The 24,504-nt window shown below is 44.3% G+C and overlaps 1 protein-coding gene across 1 annotated transcript in view; it reads left to right on the top strand.

Moving 5' to 3' along the window:
• The first annotated feature begins 2,766 nt into the window (after positions 1–2,766).
• LOC124034594 (versican core protein-like) overlaps positions 2,767–24,504 on the top strand; it is a 58,191-nt gene continuing 36,453 nt past the window's right edge. Inside the window, exons 1-4 of the mRNA XM_046347996.1 lie at positions 2,767–3,133; positions 4,451–4,625; positions 4,965–5,092; positions 7,783–8,076. Of these exons, the coding sequence (XP_046203952.1) occupies positions 2,767–3,133; positions 4,451–4,625; positions 4,965–5,092; positions 7,783–8,076 (964 nt within the window). The remainder of the gene's footprint in view (positions 3,134–4,450; positions 4,626–4,964; positions 5,093–7,782; positions 8,077–24,504) is intronic.

The following is a 24,504-nucleotide window of genomic DNA, read 5'->3' as shown; positions in this document are numbered from 1 at the left end:
TGATCTTAAATGCACATAAAACTAAATGCATGCTCTTCAACCGATCGCTGCCCGCACCTGCCCGCCCGTCCAGCATCACTACTCTGGACAGTTCTGACTTAGAATATGTGTACAAATACTTAGGTGTCTGGTTAGACTGTAAATTCTCCTTCCAGACTCACATTAAACATCTCCAATCCAAAATTAAATCTAGAATTGGCTTCCTATTTCACAACAAAGCATCCTTCACTCATGCTGCCAAACATTTCCTCTTAAAACGGACCATCCTACCAATCCTCGACTTCAGCGATGTCATTTACAAAATAGCCTCCAACACTCTACTCAACTAGTTGGATGCCGTCTATCACAGTGCCATCTACAAGTCCGTTTTGTCACCAAAGCCCCATATACTTCCCACCACTGCGACCTGTATGCTCTCGTTGGCTGGCCCTCGCTTCATACTCATCGCCAAACCCACTGGCTCCAGGTCATCTACAAGTCTCTGCTAGGTAAAGCCCCGCCTTATCTCAGCTCACTGGTCACCATAGCACTACTGCGACCTGTATGCTCTCGTTGGCTGGCCCTCGCTTCATACTCGTCGCCAAACCCACTGGCTCCAGGTCATCTACAAGTCTCTGCTAGGTAAAGCCCCGCCTTATCTCAGCTCACTGGTCACCATAGCAGCACCCACCCGTAGCACGCGCTCCAGCAGGTATATCTCACTGGTCACCCCCAAAGCCAATTCTTCCTTTGGCCGCCTCTCCTTCCAGTTCTCTGCTGCCAATGACTAGAACGAACTGCAAAAATCTCTGAAGCACGAGACACTTACCTCCCTCACTAGCTTTAAGCATCAGCTGTCAGAGCAGCTCACAGATCACTGCACCTGTACATAGCTCATCCGTAAATAGCCCATCCAATCTACCTCATCCCCATGCTGTATTTATTTATCTTGCTCCTTTGCACCACAGTATCTCAACTTGCACATTCATCCTCTGCACATTCTACCATTTCAGTGTTTAATTGCTATATTGTAATTACTTTGCCACCATGGCCTATTTATTGCCTTTACCTCTCTTATCCTACCTCATATGCACATGCTGTATATTGATTTTCCTACTGTATTATTGATTGTATGTTTGTTTATTCCATGTGTAACTCTGTGTTGTTGTATACAGTATGTCAAACTGCTTTGCTTAAATAAAGGTGAAATAAAATAAATGTAAAAAATAATAATAACTCCATGTCTCACAGCAATGAGGTTTCACCCCAATCAAGAACAAAAAAGCAGACAGACAATGCCAAGTCAATGCCTGTGAGCCCTGCAAGCAGAGTAAGGTCAGCCCTATGATGGGCAGCAGTGGGCAGCTAGAACCTCAGGTCCTCCTTAGCCCTGTACAGACAGGATACCTTTCAATTAGGCCCAGGTCCCCGTCTGGATTCAGCTAAAACAACTGGTTTCACCTCTCAGCCCTAGTAAGGCCCTCTGTTTAGAGCCCTTGCTCACGGCTGTCCCACACCGCTTCCAAAGCATTCTGTACATCGTTGCTCCGAGCGTTCATCGATTCCCTTCAATGTGATAATCCCGTGCCGGTGGCCAAGGGTGATTCATCCCGTTGCCATGGCAATGCATCTGGCATCGTGAGGATGTGCGCTGTGTGTGGTGTGGTTCTAACCGGAACATAAACAGAGACTGGGAGTTACTCTGTGTTGATTACTTTATAAAAAGCAATACTTGAGGGAATTGTGAATAACCTTGCTCCAGAGGACTGTTTGCCTGTCCGACCTGCTGCCAGAAAGTCTGAGTTGTTTAGAAAGACCAGATGCGATGCTCATAAACTGTCATAGCTGTGTCATACTGTAGTTGTGCCTTCATAGAGAAAGAGAGAGTAACAATATATTTTAAGATATGTGGACCAAATAAAAGCTTTTACTCTGATGACTTGAAAACTCTTAATTTATGACTTGACATTGCATTTGAAGTATCATTCGTAGTTTATAGGGTTTCCCATACACAGATTAAACCTAATCCTGGATTTAAAAGCATGTCAATGTAGATTATCTGTTGAACGTGCTCCTTAGTCCAAAACCAAGGTAAATCTGTGTCTGGGAAATCAGCCAATTGTGTATTTTTAGCTCTGATAGCCTGGAAGAACAGTGAATCAGTTTTTCTTATGGTTCCTGACAGGTAGTATAGTAGTGGAACAACTTTTAAGGCTGCAGACATGCCTTCCCTGTTTGACTATTTTATGTCATACACATTTTTATGACCAGACATCACATTCTGTGTATGTCACTGGGAGGCTCCCCACCCATAGTTTTGAGGATGAGGCTTGACTTTCCAAGGGCTACTTTGGTGCTATGATGCATGTCCTTTAGTTGTCTGGGACTTAATGTTACACCCTCTGTGTCTGTTATTGAATAAGAGGTTCATAGCAAACTAGCAATACGCTTGACTAATTAGAAGTCTTTGCAGAGTGTTTCAACTCTGAATAAAAGGTTGAACTTTTTATGAAGAGCTTGTCCCAGACTATATTTAACAGATGTTTTAAGCTAGAGGAAAAGCTTGGGTAGTGTGGTTGAAGGGGACAACCTTGAATCAATGTATTGTTTCTTGTTGCTTATATTGTTGTTGTCCTTTATCACCCATACTGATACTGCACCAGAGTTAAAGTTGTTATTCTCTGAAAAAAACATGCCATTGTTCAGTAATCTCTCTATACATTTTCAGCTGCCTTACCTAGTCTCTTTTGTTTTAAATATTTCCCAGCATCCAACACGTTAACTATGATGAGGCCAGTGAGTGGCTCCCTCTCGGGGAAGGTGGTTTTGCCGTGCCACTTCTCCAATATGCCCACAGCCAAGCCCTCCATCAACGCCAACGGCACAGTGACCCCCACCAGCACAGACTACCTGCGCATCAAATGGACCAAAATGGATGGAGAAAAGGAATCCACGGTGCTGGTGGCCCAAAATGGCATCATTAAGATAGGCTCCATCTATAGAAACCGTGTGTCAGTGCCCAGCCACCCAGAGGATGTGGGCGATTCTTCTCTGACCATGGTGAAGCTCCGAGCCAGCGACGCCGGCACCTACCGCTGCGAGGTCATGTATGGTATCGAGGACACGCAGGACATGGTCAACCTCGACGTCAAGGGTTGGTGTCATCTGTTTATTTCTGTATAGTCAGTTTCTCTGCCTTTTCCCTTTTGCTGGAGAAAATATCTGCTTAAGCACATTGACATATTGGCAAGTTCACAATGGAAAATGTTTGATAAGCTTATGAAGTGGATGAGCCAACCTTTGAATGAAGTGGTGGAGACGTATTAGTAACAAATCAAAGCAATTTCCCTCAATGTGTCAATCAGTAAATATGAAAGTAGGGAGCACATGTGTCGACTGTAGACTTGGGGTTTCCTGCATTTTGTGCTAGAGACACCCAACTCTATAGATATATATATATATATATATACCTATGGCTATGCCATAGGGAGGAGTTACTCAGCTACGTTATAGGCCTAAGTATTGTGTGCATTTGATGATACTGGTGCCTGTTGATGGTTCCCATCCTTTTTACCTGAATGGTGAGAGACATCTTGTTTTATCCCCTTGATTTAGCATAGGAAACAATCATGTTGGAATCATTCATCAGGAAGTACATCTGGTATTAGTGTAACATTCTTTCTCCCAATGTTTTGCAAGAAACAGTTTCTCATTGAAAACAGTGGCATGCAAAGTTAATCTTCTCACCAGGAAAACTAGATATGATCTGATAAAAGACAAACACAGTAAGGTCAGTCACTGATGAGGTGTCAACATACAATTTTGAATCTTGGCATGTTTACAGTCTATGTCCCAAGTGGGATATTATGCAGAACAGTTCCAGAGCTATGGCAACTGAGGTGTAAATCTTAATTTTTGTGTATAAGGATAACTGTGTCCCAATCATTTAATATGACTATATTCTCAATCTTTATTTGGGGAGTTACATTATCTGGCAGACATAACTCATATTCGGGACATTGAAAACAGGGATGGGTTGATTTGGGATCGCATTGGCTTTCACAGAGACATAACCACCCATTTCTCCAACTTGTTGCAATTATCATTCATTTCTTCAGAGTCAGTCTACTGCCACAAATATGGGAAGTCAGGGTCATGGTATCGTCTCTAAATCATCCAGTGCTATCTTCATTTGTGGTCATTGCAGAGGGTTCTAGTCATCTTAAGCTAAGCTCATCACAATTAACATATTAGACGCCGATTTATTTCACACGTGTGTGCTATTAGACAGGAGTCATGACCCCCAGTGTTTTACTCTTTGATTATTAATAGATTATTTACTAGAGCACTTTTCTACACAGGAACTCATTTGTGTTTGTGTGTCTGTGTGTGTGTGTTTGTGTGTGTGTGTGTGTGTGCGCCTACGCGTGCGTGTGTGCCTACGCGTGCGTGTGTGCGTGTTTGTTCCCAGGTGTTGTGTTTCACTACCGGGCAAGCACCAGCAGGTACAACATGAACTACAAGAGCGCTGTCCAGGCCTGCCAAACGATAGGAGCCTCCATCGCCACGCTTGACCAGCTTAAATCAGCCTATGATGACGGCTTTGACCAATGTGACGCAGGCTGGATCGCAGATCTGTCAGTAAGGTGAGATGATCTTCCATGTTCTTTTCTGTTTGTGTCAAAAAGTAAATAGACGTAATTGGCTAAATCAGAAAAGGACTCTCTCCCAGGCTACTGGTAACTGGTTGTTACAGGGCCTGAAGTCTAAAACTCTTTAGTTTACCCTCTCTGCCATAGCTGTCATTGGTCTGAATTTGCATGTGTACTGATATATACTGAGTTTAAGCCAGTGACAGTACCAGCTCTATTCTGACTCCCTGGCTTTCTCATTTATGACATGATGTACAGGTTAGCTGATGCAATCACCTTTCCCTTTGGGGATCAACTACATGACGTGATCTTATCCTCTGTTTGCATGTGTAGATACCCAATCACCAGACCTAGACCTGGCTGCTATGGCAACCTGCAGAGGAAGGCTGGGGTGAGGACGTATGGAGCCAGGAAGGCCACAGAGACCTATGATGTCTACTGTTATGTGGACAAGCTGGATGGTAAGAGAACAACATGTTGGATGTAGGGTCGGCTAGTGGTACGTCCAATGAAAACCAAGATGAGAACATCCAATTTGAACCATACACAGACAAGTTGCTAAACTACACTGATGCTAGTCAGGGGGAGAAATGGGTTTCTACACACCTGGTGAGGGAAAGAGTTGGCAATGTACCAATTTAGGTCTTTATTCTGGTATTGTAAGCAAGTAAATGCATGTGGCAAGGCATTTCCTCTCTAAATATTTACTGGATTCTATTTTGTTTGTTGCCTGTTTATAACATACTTGCAGTCTGTAAATAGGAATGAGTGAAGGCTACAGTAACTCTACGTAACTTTGACAAGCAGCATGGTGCCAAACGTTATTCCCCTGACAGGCACAACCATCAAAAGAGACAAACTGCCAGGCTCTTAATGTTGGACCAGATCCTTCCTTCCTTCCTTCCTTCACAAAGGCTCTAAAAACGACACCAGAAACTATGTGGTGATGGGAGCTTTAAATGCTTCTGGCACCATAAAGGGAAAGCCTGAGAGCGGCCAATACAGTTTATTATCTGTGTTTATCCTTCACGCTGAGCCTGCTGACAAATTGAATGTGAGTCACAGCGTGCTCCATCACTTGTCTCTGAGCGCTAACGTCACTCCTCCACTCATGCTGGGAAAGTATCACACGTGTCTTCCTTGTGTTATTATCAGGTCAAATCCTCTTGGATCATAAGGAGTATGATAATACCATTAGGGTTTTTATTTTGTATTTTATTTTTTCATCTTTATTTAACCAGGTAGGCTGGTTGAGAACAAGTTCTCATTTACAACTGCAACCTGGCCAAGATAACATTTAGTAGTGTTGATCTTAATGCACTGTTATGGAGGCTAGCTGAGGAACGCATGTAGTTACTCCAGTATAATGTCAGCCAGGAAGCAGCACCCCACCCCACCCGTACCTCACCATCTTCTGCTCACAGTTCAACCCTCTCATTTACACTGTATGCATGTCAATAATGCACAGTACACAAATACACATTTCTGACGGAATTTAGGAAGGTGAGCTTATATCAAATGTTCATTCTTTTAATGCATTTTATAAAAGTTCAGACACATAGCTTCAAAATTGTATATCATACACTGCAGTTGGGGGAAACATGATAAAAGTTATGCTTCTTTGAAATTGGATAAACTTGTTATCCCACTTTGGAGAGAAGTAGGAGAAAACAGACCTTGAACGATTTTCACACTTCCTAGAGAGCTCCTTTTTGTTTATGCCCATTCAACATTGTTAACGCCCTCTAAAGCCTTAGGCCCACCCATCTCTTTAAAAAACACATTTAAACGCATGAGTCAGCATGGCATTGTCCTCCAGAAAGTAGTCTGTCTATTGTCCCCCCTCTATTATCTCAGCCAATCATGGGTCCTAACTTTCTCCCTATATAGCTCAGTGTTTTCTCCTTGGCTAAACTAGGCTCATAATTTAAATGTTTTATTCATATTTACAGAACCCATACACATTTGTAATTCAGGCATATGAAAGTTCACATGTTCAAGAAGGCATAATATATATATATATATATTTTTTTAAAATTTTGCTGTGAAGTAGGAAATAGCATCAAACACCCCTGATCCTGAATCCAAAAGGGTATCTGTATTGTATGTACACTGTCATACTGTACCTTATACATACTTCCTCTGTATGGTATATACACTGTCATACCTTATACTAAAATGTTTCTGTATGGTATTACTATTCATATCAATGCATAATTATGGATTCTGAGACTTTCAGTGAACATTTTTCAATGTTTAGCAAGCCAGAGTATACTTCCCTTGACACTGAGACACATGGCAACAGAACAGAAACAGACGGTTGTGTGTTGTGGTATTTAATATGTCTCACGCCTGCTTTATTAAAGACAAATTTAACACCAGACACTGCGACTGGGGATGTCCGAAACCTACGGCAGTAAATCTGTAAGGTTTAAAGTATGGGACAATTCATATGGAAACTACTGAGAAGACAGTGAACGTTACACCCAAATCTTAACTGAAAACATGCCGTTTTTTTAATCCCCACTGTCGCTTGTTTTGAACTAGATTCCACTCCAGGCTGGTTGAAAACATAATCAATAAGTGTTGACATCTTTAAAAACAACTTTGGATCATGAGTAATGAAGTTGACTACATTAACTATGGACTGCCACACCCACTGTGGGGGACCTAATGGCATGAGGGACAGACTGTCTTTGATAGTGAAAACACATAGTCAGCATTGCTAGCCCACCTCAGGATAATGGAATGAATGCTGTACTGTAGTCCTAAATGAATTAGTGGGAGAAGGTTTAGGCCCAGAGCCCTCCACTGCACTGACACTGGCTTATAGTTATGGCTCTATATCTTCATGACACTGCTTACAAGGTCAAAATGGAATAACATATTTGTTATGGATGATACCAGTATTGTGATACTCGTTAGTATCATGGCAGGGAAACAAACATCATTATGTTGTCATCCAGAGTCACATGTATTTATTTTCCAAGCCACAGCACACAATATTATGCATGCAGCAGCTTTTTAAAGGACCAAAAAGTTAGTGAAAACACTATAGTCAGTGATAGCACACATATAAGTTGTATTACAACATCCTGATGCCCATTCGCTAGAAAGTCACAATTTACATGTAATGCCTGTTTGTTTTCAGGTGAGGTGTACTATGCGCCTGTGACCCGTAAGATGACGTTTGAGGAGGCGAAGAAGGAGTGTGAGAACAGGAACGCCGTACTGGCATCGCCGGGTCAGCTCCACTCCGCCTGGAGACAGGGTCTGGACAGATGTGACTACGGCTGGCTCTCCGACGGTAGCGCTCGGCATCCCGTCGCCGTACCCAGAATGCAGTGCGGTGGAGGTCTACTGGGCGTCAGGACCATGTACCGCTACAGGAACCAGACTGGCTTCCCAGAACCCTCCACCCAGCTGGGAGCCTACTGCTTTACAGGTAAACATACATAGGCATCTATGTGGAAAGAGTTCCTTTGGGAATTTAACAGAGTACTCTCAGAGCACACTACTCAGACACAGACTGAGGTCAGAGAATGTTTAATATTTCTGGTCAAGGACAGTGCTGTGATGTCCCCCCTTTAGAGTGCAGCTGCTTCACTCCCACCCACCAATCCTCATCCTGTCTGCACCTTCTCTGACACAAATACTGAAATGTCTACAAAACAGTCCACTCTCAATATGTTGTGTATAACTCACCTTGTATTGAGTGTACGGTTTATTTGCATGTTCATTTTCATGTGTCTTTTGTCAACAAAACGAACTTAACAGATCCCTATGTAGAGTGTTGTTCGTTTCGTACTAGATAGACTATGTAGCCCGTTACAGTGAATTACTCACCTCATTGTATGTCCTTTTGTGTCCCGCCCTCATCAACTAAATTGGGATTGGATAACAGTAGAATGAAATCATGACTCTAAACTCTTGCTGCCTTTGATCTCGATGCATAGCCCAATCTAATGGGTGTTTTACTTGATGCATAGCCCAATCTAATGGGTGTTTTACTTGATGCATAGCCCAATCTAATGGGTGTTTTACTTGATGCATAGCCCAATCTAATGAGTGTTTTACTTGATGCATACCCCTTATCTAATGGGTGTTTTATTTGATGCATAGCCCAATCTAATGGGTGTTTTACTTGATGCATAGCCCAATCTAATGGGTGTTTTACTTGATGCATAGCCCAATCTAATGGGTGTTTTACTTGATGCATAGCCCAATCTAATGGGTGTTTTACTTGATGCATAGCCCGATCTAATGGGTGTTTTACTTGATGCATAGCCCAATCTAATGGGTGTTTTACTTGATGCATAGCCCGATCTAATGGGTGTTTTACTTGATGCATAGCCCAATCTAATGGGTGTTTTACTTGATGCATAACCCAATCTAATGGGTGTTTTACTTGATGCATAGCCCAATCTAATGGGTGTTTTACTTGATGCATAGCCCAATCTAATGGGTGTTTTACTTGATGCATAACCCAATCTAATGGGTGTTTTACTTGATGCATAGCCCAATCTAATGGGTGTTTTACTTGATGCATAGCCCAATCTAATGGGTGTTTTACTTGATGCATAGCCCAATCTAATGGGTGTTTTACTTGATGCATAGCCCAATCTAATGGGTGTTTTACTTGATGCATAACCCAATCTAATGGGTGTTTTACTTGATGCATAACCCAATCTGATACTAATGGACGATTTATTTACCAATAGTGTGTTGGAGGGTCCTACAAAGTCATTATTTGTCTGGCTGTAAAAGCTGTATTACTTCAAGGCTGGGCACATTTAGTGTTTTCTTTCTCTGTGGCTAGCTTTGAATAACCTCATTGGTGCAGTTGAGCAGAGAAAACAGTCACATACTACCTCATAAACTATACAAATATAAGATGTAAAAAAAAAAAAATATATATATAATACTTAATATACTTATTTGATCCAAGTTTTTTAAACTCTATCTAAACATGACATCTCCAGGTCATGCCAAATGACTTGGCCACCAAAAGAAAGTGCAGATACAGGTCTGTCACCGTTTCTCCTCTCCTTATCTTTCTCTTTTCTCCTCTCTCCTCTCGTTTCCGCTGTCAGAGTTTGCCCCTTTTCTGTAACACTCACTTGGAGCTACTGACCAGACTTCTAAAACCAGTCAGCCTTGGTGACCTCTGACCTGGCCTTTCCATCTTTTTAAACGAGGGTCGGCTAGATAAGCCGACCTCTGACCTAGCCATTCCATCTTTTTAAACGAGGATCGGCTAGATAAGCCACCCCCTGCCAGGCCATTGGGCCTCCCTGAGAGACGCTAGAAGTCACAGGGTTAGGAGGTCACATAAAGAGGGCATCCTTACCTCCACATTCCTGTATTCCATTTTAGATCTCCCTGTGTTGCCTTTTAGCTCTCCCTTTTTGGTTTTGTTCTCACCTAAGTGCTTTTCAAGTACCCCCTTTTCCATTGACATGAAAACTTCATCATTTTCCCTTCGAGGAACACAAAAACACCAAATAGACATTATATAAATATTAGTCAGTTAGATCAGTGGCAGAGGAGGAAAATGGAGGGATAATTTGGTCCCTGGACTGGAGAAAACAAAGGACCGGGTAACAGTGGCAGCACACAAACATCAGTGAGAAAGTGCACTCCCTCTGCTTTCTAACAGACCACGGTCTGTTTTTCCTGCTAGGGAAAAAATGGTCTCACACCTTACATCAGAGATAGCTGGTAGAGAAGGAGGGAAAGTGCGTAATGCTGAACAGCTGTCATTTGCTTTACACAGCATGTTGCGCCGCGGAGGAGAGGAATGTGTGTGTATGTGTGTGTATATATATATGAGGGAGAGAGGGAGAGGGGGAGAGTGAGTCAGACATAGGGACAGGGAGAGAATGAGCGAGGATGTGCCTTCTGAACAATCAAGCTTTGATCCAGTCACTGAGACCAGACTGGGAGGAATATAGTCTTGATCACTTAGCAGCTTAACCTTTAAGCGTATAGGGAGGGATCATAATTCTGATTAGTCTATGTAATGGGAATATTTGAGGAGCTGTTCCAGTAGCCACATGAAGTCAGGAGCTGGAGCACAGCGAGGAACAACACTAGTAAACCCAGAGACCGTGCGATGACAGGCACAAAGAGACCAAAAAGCAAGAGCTCATCCACAAAACTACAACAATAGACATCTAAAAGTGAATGTGCTGTTTTATTCCAGTGGTGGAAAAAGCACCCGATTGTCATACTTGAGTAAAGATACCTTAATAGAACATGACTCAAGTAAAAGTGAAAGTCACCCAGTTAAATCCTATTTGAGTAAAAGTGGTTTAAAATATATCAATGTAAATGTTATTGCTAAAATATACTTAAGTATCAAAGTAAAAGTATAAATAATTTCAAATCCTTATATTAAGCAAACCAGATGGCACAATTTTCTTAATTTAGGAATAGCCGGGGGCACACTGCAACACTCAGACATAATTTACAAACGAAGCATGTGTTTAGTGAGTCCGCCAGATCAGAGGCAGTAGGGATGACCAGGGATGTTCTCCTGATAAGTGAATTAGACCATTTTCATGTCCTCTTATGCATTCAAGATGTAACGAGTACTTTTGGGTGTCAGGGAAAATGTATGGAGTAAAAAGTACATCATTTTCTTTAGGAATGTAGTGAAGTAAAAGTAAATAGTAAAGTAAAGTACAGATACCCCAAAAAACGACTTAAGTAGTACATTCAAGTATTTTTACTTAAGTACTTCACACTACTGTTTAATTCACACTTAATGGCTACATGCATGCCGATAGACACTGTTGGAAATGTAAAATTACTGTTCGAAGTTTGTACTTGTTTTAACATTTAAAATGGAAAACTTAGAAAATGACCTCACCTACATTACAGTATCTGCTTGTGCTAGGGAAACTAGCCTGTGCTAGTGGGGAGAATGGGGGGGAAAGAACATTCTGAGTGGATCAACATGATAATACTGGACTTCTAGACACAATTTAGGACCATTGTTTGGTCATTTGAACCTTTGTTATGATTCCAAACCTCAGGGGTGGGACTGCTTCCAATACTGATCCTCTAGGGACTGTCAACTCCATAACACGTCAAAAAATAATTTCATAATAATATCATTATTTCTTTGAGAGAAAATATGAATTTATGGAGTGACTAGTGATAAACACTACAGCTGTGTCTCTAAGCATCATGTTTTCACAGAGTTCTTTCATGCCCTACACTCAAATGCCATGGCAACACTAATTTATTAAGCCAATCCCGGTATTTTGCTCTGATTTGGTTATTTTCTCACAAGAAGAAACACTTTTGACCAAGTGTTACAAATTATTATAAACTCTGCAAGTATATTTAGAACGTTGTAAGATGAGTCCCAAATTTAGTAAGGGGAATTACTTTTGAAGGGGATTACTTTGCATTGTTTCATAAACAATTAGCCAATAATGCTAATCAATCATTATTTTGTTGCTCTCCTTTTATTCCAGTGTTTGCATTATTAGACTTATTGTGGCTGTGTGAGATGATGTCATGATAGAGGCTGGGTCTTCTGAGGACACTCACTGTAGGGTTTATAGTGAAGTCTATACTGGCGTCGAGCCATACACCAGCGTGTGTGCTGTATTGTAAGTGGGTAGTGCTGTGTGAAATCTGGCAGATTGAGTGAGTTGGCAAGGTACAGCCAAGACAAACGTACCATTCTGGTGCCAGCCAGTGAGCCTCAGACAGGAACTGGGTAGTTTGAAAATAGAATGAAAGATCCCAGATTAAATAGTTAAGTGGTCCAAAAATAAGACAGTGGGATATGATTTTACTGTCTATTAATCATGCTATTCTTATGTAACAAACTATTTTTGGGGCTGACCAAATTTTTATGTGTCGGTCATTGGTTCTTTTTGTTTCAGGCACTTTTTTTTGTGCTGGGGATTTCATTGACAGTAATACACTCTATTTCTATTCTTCTGTCCGCAGCTAGGAGGGAGCTGAGAAATCAGACTACCTGGGTGGATGTGTCTGTGGAGGGTTCTACCACGCCCCCCCCCATGCTGGCCACGTCCCCCATTGGTTCCACAACAGAGCTCTCTTCTCTGGACAGAAGCAGCACTACCCAGACCCTGAGTTCCGAACTTGTCACAGAGACAGGAGAATCAGCTGAGACAGCAGTGACTCCGTCTATGTTCTCAACCAGCATGGTCCCGCCTCGCCCCACCCCGGTAACACATGAAGATGATCTTGAGGAGGTGACCCCGCTACACACAACCGCTGCTACAGAGCCACACACGACCATTGCCACCATCACCAAGCAGACCATTGACGATGTCATTACAACGCCCTTCCCCGATTCCGACGTCAATGACTTTGAGGGAATCTCAAGCCATGTTGAGTCGTACCCAGGCCGTGGAGACTCGTTCCAAGCTCCGCCCACTACAACAGGAAGTCCAACAGCTCCACATCCTGGTGATACTACCTCCACTGCTCCCCCTCCGGCCACTGCAGCCATCCAGGTGGAAGATGCCAAACCTGAAGAGTCTTTAGGCACCATTGTGGCCCAGCCACAGAGCACAGAATCTGGGCAGAGATTGGCCGAAGCCACAGAAGAACCAGAGGATCACTCCATGATTGAAGTCGGCACAGTTCAGCCTGACATTCTTCTAGAGGCCTCTCCAAGCACAGAACCCATGTTTGCTCATGGAAACACAGAGGAAACCGTCCTGGAAGGGATCACTCCAGAGATGACCTTAAACCTGAAAGACGCCCAATCAGTCTCGACAACCGAAACAACTGAATCAATCACCACTGAAGAGACTACAGAAGAACCAATCACCTCTGAGCAAACTACAGATGAACCTATTAGTACCGAGGACACTACAGATGATTCCAGTCTACGTGTAACTGAACTGTCCTACACTCTTGAAACCACAGATGATTCCACAATGATGACTGCCTCTACCACTCCAGATGTGTCAGTAAGTGGTGCTACTTCTCAACCAATTGATCATATTGACGTTGAGGCTAGTGCCCAACCCTCAGCAGTAGAGGTCCTTGAGGGATCCGCTGAAGGAATTGTAGAGAGACTTCCACCAGTTCCTCCAACTCAAGAGGTACATGATGACCCCTCAACCAGCACATCTCCCACCACTCTCCCAATTGTGTGTGATACAGATCCCGGCACCTGCACAGAGCCCACCACCACCCCAACACAACCAGGAACCACACACTTAGCAATACCAACGGATTCATCATTGAAGCCTTTAGATGGCTCAGAAACTGATGCCCTGACCACACACTCATCCCAAGATTCAACCGTGCAAGCCGTCGCTCACCCGGCTGAGACAGAGGGTGTTTCTGAAGCTGAGGCCACCCAGAAACCTCTTCCTCATGATGTAGAGACACCAGCCACCGTGTACAGGGAAGAGACAAGTCAAACACAGGCTCCACCAACTGAATCCACCACACTACATGCAACCGTGACATCCAAGCAGCCTTCCTCTGTGAGCACAACAGCAGTTGCCATTCTCATCAACATTGAGACGTCAGCTGAGGATGTGACCTCAGGCGTCCAGGTCATTGAAGAGTCCACCACTCACATCCCTGAGTTCCCCTGTGAAACCCTGACTGAAGACCCAGATACCCCCACAGACATCGACACAGAATACTTCACATCTGCCCCCATGACCTCCACCGTGATCAAGCCCACCAGGGCTCCAGCCACCGTGGGCCAAGACGGACTTCCAATCCATGTCATCATTGTCAATGTTGACGAGCAGAAGCAGAACAAGTCAGGTAAGAAGAATACCTCTTGTTCACTGTATTCCATTACGTCTAATGCTATGGTCATATGATATAGGCAAACAGAGGTAAACGTTGATCTGTAACAATTCAACGTTTGGTGACCTATATAAAGTATGACATATAAAGGTCAAACTTCCAGTAGCTCTCCAGATTATGTTTATTTTCATGACAGTGATAACCTGGATGTCTGCAATTAAGTTGATTGCAGTGGTTAAGGTTTGCTGTGCATCACCTGGAAAGATCAGGACCTCCCTATAATAGGATTAGGCCTACTACACAGTCATGTGGTGCACATGTGCTTAGTAGTCTTTCAGGTCTGTCCCTACCCGGGATCCTTTATGTCTGCTCTAGTAGGAGGTCAGATGTGTTATGCTACTGTTACTAGGGTGGGTCTTCAACATGATAACTCTCCTCCTGTCAACTTGCATTTTAAAACATAAGCACAGTACATGTTTTGGTATAACTGTGAATAACAGCTATTTTCCTTTTCAATATGTTTAGGCATAGGCCAATATGACAGAGAGTCTGTAACGCAGGCATGTGTTAACACTTATTGCCTACTGTGCTGCTGCTCTCTGCCAATGAACATGAATGTACAGTAGAGGGGGTTTTGGCAAGAGACAGTAAGACCATGTGCTGTCCAGGGTGCTGAAAGGGGGTGGGGGTTGACTCTCTGCCAAGGAGAATGCATGTGCTGCTCTCTCTCCCTCTTTCTCTCTCTCTCTCTCTCTCTCTCTCTCTCTCTCTCTCTCTCTCTCTCTCTCTCTCTCTCTCTCTCTCTCTCTCTCTCTCTCTCTCTCTCTCTCTCTCTCTCACACACACACACACACACACACACACACACACACACACACACACACACACACACACACACACACACACACACACACACACACACACACACACACACACACACACACACACACACACACACACACACACACACACACACACACACACACACACACACACACACACACACACACACACACACACACACACACACACACACATCGAGGCGCTGCCATATCAGCATTAGCTTTGGTGTGACTGTTGTTCATTTCAATACCATTATGTTTGTAGTTTTTGGCTTTGCAAATGGTGTAGCTGTTTTCTTTTGGAGATGCTGTAGTTTGGAGGAGCATGGAGCGCTAATATTTTATACTCTCTTGATCGTGAAACAAAGATCGTCTTTGTATAAACCTATGTGCAAAAACTAAGCATAGTCGAACCGTATTCTGATTTAGCATGGGTGAAGTTAATTCTATTTGACTGGAAACATGCATTGCCACATTGCCACAATGGCTTTTTTTGAGCTGGATACTTGAAAAGGAAGATTCTGACTTGTCTTGTCATTTGGATAGCCAATTATAGTGTGGAACCACTATTGCACTGAACACATACATTGCTATAGCAAATGAGCTTGTCTAAACAATGCTGAAGAATACCGACGTTGCTTTGCCTTTATAGTGTCATACTATTCTCATATTTTACAACATTTTACTCTCTATAGGCTACTTGAGTGTGTTTCATGAAAACCTTAGACCAGGCAAGAATCATGTAGGTTATTTACATCAGAAGACCATTTGAAAATGACAGAAGACAAAGGCAACATTAGCATATTGTCACAATTGTACATCTTCTGACACTTACAGAGCAACAAAAAACAAAAAAACATTATTTCTAATCATTTAATATATTAAATATATTTCCACCCTTGTAGACCTGCCAAGGGTCCCCTTGAAAAAAACATGTTTTTGTAAATATTTTCCTCTCCCCTGCTAGCTAGTGAATTCCTCAGTGGATCCTCTCTCCCCACATCTGTTAAGAGACTACTTGGTTCTTAGTGCCTGGACCACCTCAGTTCAGTCAATCAGTCCGGCTGAACAGATGTCCAGACAGACTGGGGGTTCAGAGGGAAATTAACACAGAATGAGAAATGGAGAACTTCACACTCTCTCAGAAAGCAGCTGTTTATTTGATTAACAGGTTTTGTGGTCAGCATAGCAGTGAGGCCTCCAGGACCTGAGTTATGTAAATTACCAATGTTAAGAATAACTCTCCCCACGTTGCGTTTTGCTATCGCTGGTATTCTTCTTCACTGAGGCAGCCACAACAGTGTAGGACGAGGGAGTGTGTGGCCTCACCTCACAGTCAATCGGCCAGTGGGAGGGATTACTGTACAGGTGCCTGACGACTTATTCAGCAGGTTACTGATGGTTGCTCAGCGTGCCAGTGTGTTTCAGGTGTGATTACTCATGCTTTTTGAGTAATGCTGGATTATGGATTAATAGCATGATTGTAATATTTTACCAAGTGTCAATATGCCACTTTTCCTCTTTAATTTCAATCAGTGTAAGGCAATAAAATCCTTAATGTGTTGTAAGCAAATTGGCATGCAGTTTCTGCTGAAGTGGCCTTTTAAATGTGTCAGTAACATTACCTCACCCACTTCAGATTACAGTAAATGGGGATATTTGCTACTTGTCCCTCAGCATTTATGCCAAAATGAGGAGTAGGCTGGCCTTGAGGATGAGAAAGATGAGAAGGAGAAAACAGGGGGATTCTCCAGTGTTACTGACCCGCTGTGGTGCTAAACTAGTTGTAAAGGAGTGTGGTGATCTGGCACAGTGCTACAGGACGTGCTTGGTTTGGCTGCCATTGAGCCTGGGTACAGGTGATCTGGACTCCCTCTTAGAGTGCAGGCCTGCTGGTGCAGCCTGCTGGGGAGAAAGCCAACACTGTGCTCAGAGGAGCCACACAACAGACCTAGGGCACAGCCTGTGCGTGTGTGTGTGTGCACGCACGCACGTAGCTCCCTCTGTCAGCCTGACAGTAAAGGAGGAGGCTTGGCAGCCTACCTGAGTAAGCACAGACGCCTGTCAGCAGACTGAAGCCTGGACACCACCTCTAGGGTGATGTCACCACTAAGAAAGAATCTCCCCTCTCTGTGAGGGCATCTGAGTAGCTGGTGGCTTTTGTGCCACCACAGCAGACACCACTTGCTTATGGGAATTGGCCTCAGTTTTCTGTGCTCACTGGAGTCATTGTAGCCTATAAAAAGGGCTTGATAAGTGACAATAATCACTCACATCTCCCTGATCAGAATGAACAAAATGATCCCATAAGGGTACAGTGATATTTTATTGCATGTTATATCACTGTGCCCTTAGGGATAATTTTGCTCATTCTGATCAGGGAGATGTGAGTGATTATTGTCACTTAATCAAGCCCTTTTTATAGGCTACAATGACTCCAGTGAACACAGAAAACTGATATTTGTCCACTAATAATTTGATTTTCAGTTATGTGCCCTCCAGTACAAAATGATTCCTCCAAAGCAACCACATGACCTACCTGCCCACTGAATTAGAGTCAGGAGATAGGTCTGGACTCTGGAGCAGTGGTGCTGTGCAGCTGGTGAGTTTTGTGGCTGAGGTCATGATTCGCACACAGCAGAGTGTTTGTGCCTGTCCTCAGCATGGAGCACTGCTCTCCCTCCAGAGCCACTGCTGGCCTGGGTTTATGTGGGCTGCTGGTTTTATTTGAACAGATGTGTAATATGTCACCAGGAGCTTGGGCACCCGCCACGGAGCAACTGAGGCAGGGAGGGCCAAGAGGGAGGCGTAGAGGCATGGTGGTGGGGGTGAGGGTAAGTTAGTAATAGTGGTGGTGAGGGTAGTAGTAGTGGTGGGTGTAGTGGTAGTGGTGGGGGTGGCGGTAGTGGTAATGGTGGGGGTCGTGGTAGAGGTGGGGTTGGGGGTAGTGGTGGGTGTAGGTCTAGTGGTAGTGGTGTGGGTGGGGATAGTGTTAGTGGTGGGGGTAGTGGTGTGGGTAGTGATAATGGTGGGGGTAGTGGTAGAGGTGGGGTTGGTGGTAGTGGTTGGGGTAGTGGTAGTGGTGTGGGTAGTGGTAGTGGTGTGTGTAGTGATAATGGTTGGGGGTAGTGGTAGAGGTGGGGTTGGTGGTAGTGGTGGGGGTAGTGGTAGTGGTGTGGGTAGTGGTAGTGGTAATGGTGGGGGTAGTGGTAGAGGTGGGCTGGGGGTAGTGGTGGGGGTAGTGGTGTGGGTAGTGATAATGGTGGGGGTAGTGGTAGAGGTGGGGTTGGTGGTAGTGGTGTGGGTAGTGGTAGTGGTAATGGTGGGGGTAGTGGTAGAGGTGGGGTTGGGGGTAGTGGTGGGGGTAGTGGTAGTGGTAATGGTGGGGGTAGTGGTAGAGGTGGGGTTGGTGGTAGTGGTGGGGGTAGTGGTGTGGGTAGTGATAATGGTGGGGGTAGTGGTAGAGGTGGGGTTGGTGGTAGTGGTGTGGGTAGTGGTAGTGGTAATGGTGGGGGTAGTGGTAGAGGTGGGGTTGGTGGTAGTGGTGGGGGTAGTGGTAGTGGTAATGGTGGGGGTAGTGGTAGAGGTGGGGTTGGGGGTAGTGGTGGGGGTAGTGGTGGGGGTTTTGGTAGTGGTGTGGGTAGTGGTAGTGGTAATGGTGGGGGTAGTGGTAGAGGTGGGGTTGGGGGTAGTGGTGGGGTAGTGGTAGTGGTGTGGGTGGGGGTAGTGTTAGTGGTGGGGTGGGGTAGTGGTAATGTTGGGGGTAGTGGTAGTGGTAATGGTGGGGATAGTGGTAGAGGTGGGGTTGGGGGTAGTGGTGGGGGTAGTGGTGGGGGTAGTGGTAGTGGTGTGGGTGGGGGTAGTGTTAGTGGTGGGGTGGGATATTGGTGGGGGTAGTGGTGGGGGTAGTGGAAAGGGTAGGGAGGTTGGCAGTGTGTGGTGAGGTAAGATGCAGTGATTAAAGAGGGTGTGTGTGTGTGTGTAACAGGTGGGTTATTGCTCTCCTGTGTTCCCAGGCTCCACTGGCCTTAAACAAGTGTCAGCCTCTGCAGCTCTCGGCTCCTGCAGGTGTTCTCTCTTCCAGCCATTAATCTATCTGAGCCACAGCTTGTGGGAAACTTTTCTTTTCAGATGGGAGAGAGAAATAGATGGAGGAGGAGTGTGTGGTGAATGGTGAATGAATAACCATTATCCCCTACCCTGGCGCTGGTTGGATTGCAAGTAGAAAATGGTAAACAGATCAAGCCAAAGAATGGTGAGCTGATTACCATGACAGAGAGACGACCACACTGCTCTGTGTTCTGCCAAGCCATTTACCACCTTGTTTATAATACATTTTAGTGCCGTCAGATCAGGGCGTGAAGCACTGGCCGACTCACAATGTTTGTTATTAATAAGGGGAAGGGAAAAACGAGTGTGCATCTCGAGGGGACGTGTGAGGACTTATTTTCCAAAGGCTGTACGGTTGTGTGGGCCGATCATCAGATGTGGCACGCGTTCCTCTCCAGGGAGACACTCTGACATCCAATGGATCTGCTCAGGGTTTGACTCCGAACAGCCGTTCTTGTTTGCAAAGCAGGAACAGGATGTCTGTCTTTACTCAGGGCCTTAGTTGACTTGGGGTCTGAGGGGAACCTTTTAGCCCGCAGGACATGGGCTTAAGGGCCGTGTTACACCGAGCATACGCATTCTTTAATGCTCCCCATAACAGCCTGATTGAAACATCACTGCCAAGTATTGTGAGGTATACCAGATGCCATCCTCTTAACTGGTGAAGCATGTCACTTAGTGTGCTTTCCAAAGCAAGGTGTAAAGCGTGTTGGACGATGGGGATAGCTTGTTCGATGTTCCACGATGTTCCACGAAGATGTTTGGAAGTGTCACTATTTCATTTGGAATCCTCAATGTTAAGCCTAAATGTTACATTTCTGACTCACTTAGATGGCTTGTGGTCATATTTTCTTAGAAAATTAATTGGGGATATACATCTGTGGATTATGGTTTGGATAGTATTCAGTTGGCAGACAAGCCAAAGTTTCCAAGTATGTACGAGAAGATTTGATTTATAATATTTGTATTATTTGTAGGCTGTGGCCTTTAAAGTGACTAGTCCTCTCATGCTATCTTTGTTGTGACGATACTGTGACCATATCAAATCATTAAGTCATAAACACATAACAGGCATTAGCTGCTGGGTTCTACTTAGTGCCGGATCTTGCCACTCAATTTTACCATCCCCTGCTATTTGTGACTAGACAGAGGACCTAGAAATAATAAAGGTTAACAGGAGTAGAAGCGGACTCCTTCCCCCCCACTGACCACCTAGGCCTAGTTGATCTTACATGATTTCAGGTCCAATGTTTTTGTAAAGCATGGAGCTGAATAGAGTTCAGCTGAAAGAGGAAGGGCAAACGTGGAATTGTTTTTATTTGGATTTCCACTCACTAAATACAACCTGGACGGAGAACTGTGAAAGTTGAGACAACCCACTGGGCAAAAACTGGTTGAATCAACGTTGTTTCCACGACATTTCAACCCCCTATGTGATGACGTTGAATCAACATGGAAAATGTGTTGGATTTGCAAAAGGTCAGAGCATTTTGTATTTTTTTCACCCAACTTTCAACCTAAATCCAATGACATGGTGAAATGTGTTGTTGATTTCACATTGAATTCACTACTTAATTAAATGTAAATCGAAACTAGACGTCTGTGCCCAGTGGGAATGCTTTTCAATTTCCGTATGGATAGGAATGTGTATATTTTCACATAATCTACTCTTTGTATCTTTGGAAAATCCACACCTTAGTAAAATTATAGAGAATGACCATTACTGTGTTCAGTGAGGTTACATTTCAGGAAGAAAGAAATCTAATCATAAGTTTAAGAACAATGTCACAATTGTTCATTTTGTGCACTTTATCAATCACTTTCAATAATTATTGAGTAATAAGTATAAATAAATGCATGAACTAATGTTAGCAACACAATTACTTTTTATAGTGTCATTGTCATGTATGCTAATCAGTCTTTCTCCCTCCATCCCTCTCTCTCTCTCTCTTTCTCTTTTGCACTCTTCTTTTCTTTCCATTTCTCTGTCTATTTTCAGTGGATGCGACTCTGCTGATCTTAGACACTTTGAGTCAGTTCCCTATCATCCCTGCCGTTCCTGACCAGGCCACCCCCTCCCTGGTGAATGGTGAGCCCATGCTGGCCAGTGGAGAACCTGACTTATTCTCCTCTGCTGCTGTCACCATCACCCCAATGCTGAGCTTCATCAATGGAAAACATGAGGTGACCCTGGAGCCAGAGAGAAGACGGGTAGAGGAGGAGGTTGGGAGGAGACCAGGAGGAGACCAGTTCCAGTTTGAGGGCAATGTGACCGCTCTGGGGGGCAGCGAGGGGGAGATGACCCCCACCGTTTTTGATTACTCTGTGATAGAGATTGGTACTATAACAGATGAGACTGAGGTTCAGAATGAGATCTCTTTGGTGCCCAAGGAGGAACTGTTCTCAACTTCCCCACTGCCTTTGTCAATGTCCACTCTGGACACATTTTTTGAAAGCTATGGCCCCGAGATGATTCATGTGGAGTCAACTCCTCCTCTGTCACCTCCAGAGCAGGTTGAGGAAACCACACAAGGCCCTGCTGTAAAGACAGAAGTGACTGCAACCTCTGCACCTGTCCCAACAATTGTGGAAACCACCCCATCCAAAACAGAGCAAACAGCTGAGGGTGTATCATCTTTTTCAGAAACCAGAGAGGGACCAAGTGACATCATAACTACGTCCACTGAAGCAGTGTCCACTGTTTCACCATCTGGCACAGCAGTAACCAAAGCTTCAGAACAAACCCAAACATCTCATACACCCACACCCCCTGAAGGAAGCCAGCAAGTCAGCACCTCTGTGTTTGACAAAGAGGTGGAGGGATCAGAGGCACAACCCCCGGATGATGACAGTAATGCTGAGGTGACTAAGCCAGAAGGGTCTGTGGAAGAGCTCTCTGTCTCTCCCACAACTGAACTGCACGTGTCCACAGATGCGCCTGAAATTGCTAAAGGAACAAAGAGCACCTCTGCTGTTCCAGATGTTGTAATCTCCACTCAAACCCCTTTACTGTCCGTCTCTACACCCACTTCTGTTGATGTTGAAGATGGCTCACCGCCAGCGACCCCCAGTGACATTGAGGGCTCCACCTCAGGCGAGGAGGAAGGATCAGCACAGGACACACACACTCCTCAGGAACCAACCAGCACCACTCTGCCTTCCTTAACAACAAGTGCCCAAACAACTTTAGAAGAAACAATCACGACTGAGGTGACGCCATCCAAAGAGGCAGGCAGCACAAAATCACATTCCTTGAGCTCTACCACTGCTGAATTTTTGATAAGCCAGAAAGAGGGAACAACAGTTAGCCAGCCTCTTGTGTCTCCCACTGTGAAAGACACGACTGCAGCGCATATGGTTTCCACACCAGAGCAGGAGACCACAGGAGACCAAACTCCTGATATGTTCACAACCAGCTCTCCATCATCCAACATGGAACAGATCTTGTTAGGATCCACAACAGCGTTACCAAGAACAAGCTCAGCAGACACTACACAGGAAAGTGAGATAACAGCACCGACCAAAGATCGAACAGGCACAGAGAAACCATTAGTTGTTCCTGTCATTGATGAGACTGAGACAACTTCAGATGAAGAGGGTTCTGAGAGTCCGGCAATATCTCCAATGTCCAGCAAAGAATTTCCTTCAACAACTCCAATATATAATACTATTCAGATGATTAAGACAACCATGGCAACTCTCTCAGACTTAGTCAGCCGATACACCACACAGGGCACAATTCTGACAAGTGAGGTACCTAAACAAGATGAAGAGACCACAAGCAAAGATAAACCTTCAGTTACCCCAACTATTACGGAGGAAGAAAGTTCAGGTGACTCGGGTATGTTTACTAGCACATCTACTGCAACACCGCTCTCTCCTCTTCATAGTACAGTCAAAACAGAACATGATGTGACCACAAGCTCAATAGCAACCAGTGAGGCTACAGAGCAAACAGAGAAACCATCAGCTACTCCGATTAGTGATGACACAAAGACTAGCATAGCCGTTACCCCAAAAGATGAAGATGAGATTTCTCCGATGTCCACTAAGGAGTCTCTTGTGACAACAGCATCTCCTATGTTCAGCATGAGCAAAATGGAGGATGAGAAATCAACATTATCATCAAGCATAGAACCCAGTAAAAAAGTTGATGTGTCACCAACAGTCTCACCTTCTGTGACTTTCAGCCCAGCTGTTTCTAGTGGAGCTAAAGTGGATACTCAAGTGACTGAGGCAAGCTCAACCCTATCCTCGACAGTGACCTCAGGTGACCAGACAAGTGAGATTTACACCAAAGACACTGCAACTCCCACAGTGTCTTATTTTTATAGCACTGAGAAACCAGTAATTACTACCACAGTGTCATATGAAACAGCAGAGAGTTCAGAGAGCTCAGCTCTCACCACAGATGAAGAGAGCTCAGGTGATCAGACTCCTGATATGTTTACCAAAGAGCCTGTCACTTCAACAGCTTCTTCTGTTTGTAGCACAGTCAAAGCAGAACAAATGACAACCACTGAAATGCCACATGTAATGATCACAACAGGAAAGAGTGAAGTTACAGGGCAGACTGAGAAATCATCGGGTTCAGAAAAACCATCAGTTACAACTGTTATTGATGAGTTGGTGACGAGCACAGTTATCTCCTCTACAGACGAAGAAAGCTCAGTTGACCAGACAAGAGATACGTTCACCATAGACTCTGCAACTACAACAACCACCACTTTTCCTCTGTTTAGTACTGAGAACCCAGAACATGTAGAGACCACAGCATCACATGGAACTGCAACAGGGGAGTCTCCACAGACAGCTACTTCTCTGTATAGCACTGAGAAACCCGGACAAGTAACCACTTCATCACATGAAACTGCAACACCTGACACTGCGACTGCTACTACTACAGTTTCATCTGTATATAGCACAGAGAAAATTATGTCACAAGAAAATGCAACAGCGGAGATAGTCACAGAAGTCACAGAGAGGCCAACAAGCACAGAAAAACATTTAGGTACCCCTGTTACTGTTCACACAGAAGAGGATACAAGCTCAAGTGGAGCAACAGCTGAGATGTTCACCAAGGAGTCTGTTGCAACAATTACAACCACATCAGAGTCACTTAGTGCTTTCACTACATCAAGACTAACAGTGAC

Source organism: Oncorhynchus gorbuscha, linkage group LG04, assembly GCF_021184085.1.
Source record: "Oncorhynchus gorbuscha isolate QuinsamMale2020 ecotype Even-year linkage group LG04, OgorEven_v1.0, whole genome shotgun sequence".
Classification (NCBI taxonomy): domain Eukaryota; kingdom Metazoa; phylum Chordata; class Actinopteri; order Salmoniformes; family Salmonidae; genus Oncorhynchus; species Oncorhynchus gorbuscha.
Note: the sequence above shows the minus strand (reverse complement) of the source record. Positions and strands in the feature narration are given on the sequence as shown.